The 7,999-nt window shown below is 41.8% G+C and overlaps 1 protein-coding gene across 1 annotated transcript; it reads right to left on the bottom strand.

Annotated features, from left to right (window-relative positions):
- Positions 1 to 2,837: 2,837 nt before the first annotated feature.
- On the bottom strand, positions 2,838 to 4,616 carry LOC127136777 (uncharacterized). Its single transcript, XM_051063298.1, has 3 exons — positions 3,963 to 4,616; positions 3,566 to 3,767; positions 2,838 to 3,151 (listed from the first exon to the last, which is right to left on the bottom strand). The coding sequence occupies exons 1-3, from the start codon at positions 4,614 to 4,616 to the stop codon at positions 2,838 to 2,840; spliced, it is 1,170 nt and encodes a 389-aa protein (XP_050919255.1).
- Positions 4,617 to 7,999: the final 3,383 nt, after the last annotated feature.

Raw genomic sequence — 7,999 nt, 5'->3', positions numbered from 1 at the left:
TTTCCTGATGAAGAGATTTTGTACTTGAAAATGAAAGATTGTGATGAACCATTGCTTGAAGAAGGGCCAGAACCTAGTTCCCGTTGGGGCATGGTATTTGATGGAGCTGTTAATCATTATGGAAATGGCATTAGGGCAGTGATCATTACTCCTCAAGGCACGCATATACCATTTACAGCTAGATTGACTTTCAAGTGTACAAACAATAGGCAGAATATGAAGCTTGCATTATGGGGCTTGAAGAGGCCATGAATCTTAGAATCAAGTATTTGGATGTCTTGGGTGATTCGGCTTTGGTTGTGAATCGGATCAAAGGTGAATGGGAGACAAATCAACCTGTTTTAATACCATATAGAGATTATGCGAGGAGGATTTCAACTTTCTTTACAAAGGTTGAGTTTCACCATATCCCTCGAGATGAGAACCGGATGGCATATGCTCTTGCAACGTTGGCATCAATGATTGTAGTGAAGTATTGGAATGAAGTTCCCAATTTGACTATGATACGTCTTGATAGGTCAACTCATGTGTTTGCTGTGGGAGAGATCAAAGACGAGAAGTTGTGGTATTATGACATCAAATGTTTCCTCCAAAGTCAGATTTACCCGTCTGGGGCATCTTTGAAAGATAAGAAGACTTTGAGAAGATTAGCTGGTAATTTCTACTTGAATGGTGATATACTATACAAGAGAAACTTCGACATAGTTTTGCTCAGATGCGTGGATAGACACGAAGCAGACTTGTTGATGACTGGAGTGCATGAAGGTTCATTTAGTACTCATTCCAATGGACATGCTATGGTGAAGAAGATGTTGCGAGCAGGTTACTATTGGCTGACAATGGAATCTGACTGTTGCAAATTTGTGAAGAAGTGCCACAAGTGTCAAATTTATGCTGATAAGATTCATGTTCCTCCGACACTATTGAATGTTATTGAAATTCTAGTTATCAGACTTTGGATGTCACACGGGTTGTTATGACATCCAATTCTGCACAGACAAGAATTATGCAGAACTTAAAAGTAAGTGCAGTAAATAACACAAGTAATTGTTTACCCAGTCCAGTCCAACATGACCTACATCTGGGGGCTACCAAGCCAGGGAGGAAATCCACTATCAGTAGTATTAATTCAAAGCTAAACTCACCCGTTTACAACTCTTCACTTAATCCCTACCCAATGCAATTTCAATCTTACTCTAAGATCAGAGTTCCTACTCACTCCCCCTCAATCACCTCAGTGATTACTACCTTTAATCAATATTAAAGACAATTTTGAAGTCACACTTCAAACAACTCTTGATTATGCTTAACAACTTTAATCAAGATACACAACACTCACGCTTAAAAGCTTTGAGCGACACAACACTTACAACTCAATGAACACCCTATGCCAAAGCAATCATCTACGTGATAATGGCTTGGCTTACAAGATATGTCTAATACAAGACTCACAAAAATACAGCAGTGAAGTATGATGGACACACTAAATCTTCACGCCTTAAAATCCCCAGTTCTGAATGAAGGAACGACTTCCTTTTATATTGCAGTACTTGGGCCTTTGCACTTGTATTCTCCTGAATTTAAGGTCACGCGAGTTCCCCTAAATTCCACATCTAGGTTACTAACAAATAGGCTATTTGTTAGGTTCATTAAATGTAGCTTGATTGTTGATTTCCTGGATTTTCTCTCAGCTGTTGAATCCCTGAAGAATAGCCTGAGAAAAAGCTGAAACAGAAAACTGAACAACCTACAATATAGCATATGCTGTCAGGAATGAATGTCACGACATTCAGCTTGACATCAAGGATCATATGCTAAGTCTGTTTTTCCAGAAAACAGACTGTACAATTTTGCTGACTTGTATATGACCAAAATGACCATACTACAGTAACAACTTACATAAATAAATGTCAAAGTATCCAATTTGACATTTACACATTTGGCCTTAAGTCAGTTCTGTTATCCTCTTGAAGAACAGACTAAGAAACATGTTGAAGTATAGCAGAACACCACTCTGTCTATTGTTCAGTATATGCTGTCAATGATGAATGTCATAACATCCAGTTTGACATTCAGTCAGTAGGCCTTATGCCAGGTCTGGTATTTCCTTGATAACCAGACTGGAAATAAATACTAAGTTCTAACAGAACACCAGCTGTTCTATTCCTTAGTATCTGCTGACAGGGATGAATGTCACAACATCCAGTTTGACATTCAATAAATCCTGTATTAGCTAATCCTGCAGTAACTACTCAAGTGTGTCATGACATCAGTCAAGACATCAGAGTATAGTTAGATATTCTAACCTACAGTGCAGTCACACATACACACCATGTCATGACATCAGTCAAGACATTAGAATCCAGCTAGTGTTTTACCATATAATGCAGCCAATTAAACACCTACAAACTCCCCCTTTGGCAAATTTTTGGCTAAAACACTTTTGATCCCCATAATAGAGTTCATAGCAGCGGAATCACACATCTAGCAGGAAATAGATCTAGCTAATACACTCAGAGTGGCAGCACACTTACACACATGGAAGTTAAAAAAAACTTCACATAACAGCACACATACAGAAGTTAAATAAAAACTTCTAATTGCAGCACACATCCACAGCACACATACAGAGGTACAGAAAAAACTTCAACATACATCAACTGCAGGGGAGGGAATCTTTGAATCTGTCATGAAAGTCTGTTTTAACAGACCAATCTGTTGTCTGGGGTATCACCTGTTACTCCCCCTTTTTGTCAAAAATGTTGCCAAAGCAACACTTTAAATTACAGATCCATAAGTAATAGACAGAATTACACACAAATGACAGAATAAAAAATTTATTCCTCAGCCTCATCATCAACCTCCTCATCAGACCTGGTCTCCTTCTCATCCTCAGAACTTTGCCTAGCTGCTCCATCAGTATCCTCAGCAGACGCCTCCAGTTGAGAGATCAGCTTTTCCAATGCGTGCTTCCTAGCCTCCAGCTCTTTGCAAGTCTCCCTGAGCACAGCAATGACAACAACTTTTTCTGGATGGTTGCCAACATTGGATGTTTCTCCAGGTGTCATGACAATGTAAGGAACATGCTTACCCAGGAATAGTTTGTAACTGAAGGCCAGTGGACTCTCTCTTCTTTGCACAAAGTCATTGTCTGTCAAGATGTTTGGGAATTGGTTCAACACAATGCCACAAATGAGAGATGGAAAGGCTATAGGTCCCTTCACACTGAAACTTCCAGCATGTTTCATGGTCTGCTCAAAGATGTAGGTACCATAGTCCACCTTTGCCTTGGTACCAACTGCATAGATGAACTTTCCTAACATCACAGACACAGTTGACTTGTGATTCGTAGGGACCTAGTTTGCAGCTCCAACTTTGTGTAACATGGCATATTTCACACTGAGTTGGCTGGCCACCAGCTTCCCTTTAAGAGGCCACTTCCAAACTTGATTTGCAGTGATGACTTGACAGATTCTGTTGTCAGTCACTCCAAGCTCTGGGTGCACTTCATCTGCTCTTCCCAAATACAGATTAATTACTGAGGGGGAAAAAGTCACACACTTGCCACGCACATAGACTTTTCTAAATTCTCTAGACTTCCCATCTGCACACTCCTCAGACAGATTAACAATGAACTCCTTCACCAAGGTCTCATAGCACTTTGGAAGCTGATTCACAATTCTCATTAGCCCTGCCTCTTTAATGAGGTCCACAATCTCCTTGCACTCCAAGGCATTCTGAGCCAATTCCCTCTCCAAGGCCAGTCTCTTGTGGTAGACATACTTCCACCTGTTCACACTAGAGGCAAAGTGGAAGGACACATTGTCAATGGGTACCTCTGGAACACTAGCAGCCAACTTGCTAGAGGTAGGCTTCTTCTTGGACAGGGATGTTGTGACATCACAAGGAACATCCGAGTCAGACTCCACCACAGCAGCCTTGGTCTTCATTTTCTTGGGCACCTCTTTGCTCCAAGATTTTGCAGGTCCATGCCCTTTTCTTTTGCGTGCACTCTCTGTCACTGCTTGCTTGGGAGAGGTTGTCTCATCGACCTCCTTGGTTGGGGACCTCTGCACCACAGTCTTTTTCTCCCTCCCAGTCCTAACCCTCTTGGCTATGCTAGGGATAACTGAAGCCAAAAGTTCATTATCAGAGAACTCTTCCAGGTTAACTGTTTCAGTTCTAGGGTTGTCATCAACACCTTGAGTGACACTGACCTTCTCACCTCTCACCTTGTTTACAGGTTTATCGTTCTTAGGGCCCTCTTCAGGTATTCCAGACACATTCTCTCTTACCACGACTGCGGTTTCTCGACATGCAACCTCATCGGGTATGATAGTGTTCAAGGGAACGGAAACCCCAGGAACATTCTGATCACCAGACAGAATCTTAGTGACAATAGAAGCAATGGCATTATGCATATACCTCGATCCTTCCTTGGATGGTTTGTCCAGAGCGATAGCTGAGGAGATTCTAGAGACCGTTTCTTTCGGTCTTCTTGCATGAGAAGATGTTGCAGCGTCAACACCAATCTCCTCCCGGTTAGGGTTGCAGGACTCCGTGCTAGGGGAATCGGACATAGTAGTGTAGGAGGTGGAATCGGATTGGTGAGCCATGCTGAATATCTCAGAGGTTAGTCGAACCATTTCTTTGGAAGAAGGTTTGCCCGAATGAGAGTTGAAGCGACGGAATGTGAAACGCTTGTTGCAAGAGTAAGGTCTATTAGTTTTTGACCACTCAGAGCACACTATTTGTTGTTTAATAATTTGACTTACTAAACAGTAGCTAACTAACTTCATTAGTTGCTATAACTTATCAGACGTATACATTCCCTCTTTGCCCTTACTATTTTCAAACTGATTAACGTACAATGTCATGACATTCTGGGTGACATTGTACTCAGTCTACATCAGGTTCCTCCATACTGGGGTTGACCACCAGCTACCAGAGGCTAGGTATTTGGTTTCTGCAGATGACAATAGTACACCCATCTGTTTCTCCCTTGCTGTCATATCATGACCAATAGGTGCCACTGGCTCATAACCTTCAATCCGACATTTTCCACAGTCTGTCTTTTTATCTAAAGACAGATATGGGACTCCTCTCATAGTTCCCTTGGAAATTCTCTTCTTCATTCCTTTTACATGAAGTTGATCAAGTCTTCCATGTCCCAGCTTCCCTTCCTGATCTCCCTTGGCTAAGGAGCACTTGGGAAAGTGGCCTGAGTCTTTAGATTTCCATAGATAGCAGTTATCTTTGGATCTGTCTCCTCTCATCACTTCCTGATTGCACCCATTCAACACTACACATCCTCCCTTAGTGAATTCCACCTTGAATCCTTGGTCACATAGCTAACTTATGCTTATGAGATTTGCAGTCAGTCCTTTTACCAACAGTACATTGCTCAGTATTGGAGCTTCAGGATAATCCAGTTCACCAACACCCTGTACTTCTCCTTTAGCTCCATCACCAAACTTCACACATCTGATGGTAGAGGGTTGTGGATTCCCCAATAGGTTGCTCATCCCAGTCATATGCCTTGAGCAGCCACTATCAAAGTACCAGTCGTGTCTGGTAGGTGCCCTGGGAGAAGTGTGAGCTAGTTTAGCAACACATTGTTGATTCTCATGGGAGAGATTAAGCTCAGATGTCTGCTGCTTTGGTTTGACATGAGGTGTCTGATTCGCAGCCCATTTTTGTTTCTTAATGGGGGCGTTGTGCTTGGACCCCTTCTTCTTAGGTCTTCCCTGAGAAATCTGGTTTGGATAACCATGCAGCCTGTAGCAAAAGGGTTTTATGTGACCGAATCTCCCACAGTAATGACATCTCCATCTTTGAAATTTCTTCTTCTGATGTTTACTCATTCTGGTTCCCTGATGTTGAGACATCGGATGTGACTTCCGCTTGAATTTCTGAACTCCAGCCTTAGACTTTTTGAGTTCAGACGAAGAATTCTTAGCGAAGCCTAAACCAGACATGGATCCTGACATCTGTCATACCTTTAGAATCTCTTCCAAGGTGTCAGTTCCTTTATTCAACATCTTGATGGATTTGGTCATTTGGTCTAGCTTAGAAGTCAGCAAGGAAATCTCACAATTTAGACCCTCTATGATTTTCAGCTGCTTCTGTTTCTCAGCTTCCAGCTCTTTGATGAGTTTCTTCTGCTTCTCTCCTTGGATGCATACTTCTGCACTTTTAACACATAGTTCTTTATATGAGGCAGCAAGTTCATCCAAGGTAAGCTCATCTCCGCTTGATTTATCCTCTGAGGCACAAACACTGGTCAGAGCTGTGACATGTTTAGCAGACTCTCCTTCAGATTCACTCTCAGTGTCTTCTTCTGACCAGGTGGCAGTCAGCCCTTTCCTTTGCATCTTGAGGAAGGTAGGGCATTCTGCTTTAATATGACCATATCCTTCACATCCATGACACTGGATTCCCTTGCCTTAGTTGAACTTTTCTTCAGGAGTTGATCTTTTCCTTATGTCAGACGGGATGTTCTTGACATTGGGTCTACCCTGTTGATCAACCTTCTTTATGAACTTGATGAACTGTCTTCCAAGCATGGCTATGGCTTCTGAGATGCTTTCATTTCCTCCACAGTTTCCTTCTTCTGATTTCTCTTCAGTATTTGACACAAACGCTATGCTCTTGTTCTTCCTGTCAGTATCCTCACCTAAGCCCATTTCAAAGGTTTGGAGGGAACCAATGAGCTCATCTACCTTCATCTTGCAGATGTCTTGAGCCTCTTCTATAGCTGTGACCTTCATAGCAAATCTATTAGGCAAGGACCTGAGAATCTTTCTTACAAGTTTCTCTTCAGCCATTTTCTCACCTAGTCCACCAGAGGTGTTTGCAATTTCAAGAATATTCATGTGAAAGTCATGAATAGTCTCATCCTCTTTCATCCTCATATTTTCAAACTTGGTGGTCAGCATCTGAAGTTTGGACATCTTCACCTTGGAAGTACCTTCATGAGTTACCTTGAGGGTATCCCAAACTTCCTTAGCTAGCTCACAGTGGTGCACTAGCCTGAAGATGTTCTTACTGATTCCATTGAACAATGCATTCAAGGCCTTGGAATTTCCAAGAGCTAATGCCTCTTGCTCCTTGTCCCACTCTTCTTCAGGAATCTGCACACTGACTCCATATTCACCTGTCTTTGTTGGATGTTCCCATCCTTTGTTGACAGCTCTCCAGACTTTGCTATCTAGAGACCTTAAGAAGGCTATCATACGAGGCTTCCAGTCATCATAGTTAGAGCCATCCAACATAGGTGGTCTATTTGAGTGTCCTATATCCTTGTCCATGGTACTAGAAAGTAACTTCCCTAGATCTCACCCAGATATTAACAGGCAGGGTGCCTGCTCTGATGCCAATTGAAATTCTAGTTATCAGACTTTGGATGTCACACGGGTTGTTATGACATCCAATTTTGCACAGACAAGAATTATGCAGAACTTAAAAGTAAGTGCAGTAAATAACACAAGTAATTGTTTACCCAGTTCAGTCCAACATGACCTACATCTGGGGGCTACCAAGCCAGGGAGGAAATCCACTATCAGTAGTATTAATTCAAAGCTAAACTCACCCGTTTACAACTCTTCACTTAATCCCTACCCAATGAAATTTCAATCTTACTCTAAGATCAGAGTTCCTACTCACTCCCCCTCAATCACCTCAGTGATTACTACCTTTAATCAATATTAAAGACAATTTTGAAGTCACACTTCAAACAACTCTTGATTGTGCTTAACAGCTTTAATCAAGATACACAGCACTCACGCTTAAAAGCTTTGAGCGACACAACACTTATAACTCAATGAACACCCTATGCCAAAGCAATCATCTACGTGATAATGGCTTGGCTTACAAGATATGTCTAATACAAGACTCACAAAAATACATCAGTGAAGTATGATGGACACACTAAATCTTCACGCCTCAAAATCCCCAGTTCTGAATGAAGGAACGACTTCCTTTTATATTGCAGTACTTG

The sequence above is a fragment of the Lathyrus oleraceus genome, chromosome 4 (genome assembly GCF_024323335.1).
Source record: "Lathyrus oleraceus cultivar Zhongwan6 chromosome 4, CAAS_Psat_ZW6_1.0, whole genome shotgun sequence".
NCBI lineage: Eukaryota > Viridiplantae > Streptophyta > Magnoliopsida > Fabales > Fabaceae > Lathyrus > Lathyrus oleraceus.
Note: the sequence above shows the minus strand (reverse complement) of the source record. Positions and strands in the feature narration are given on the sequence as shown.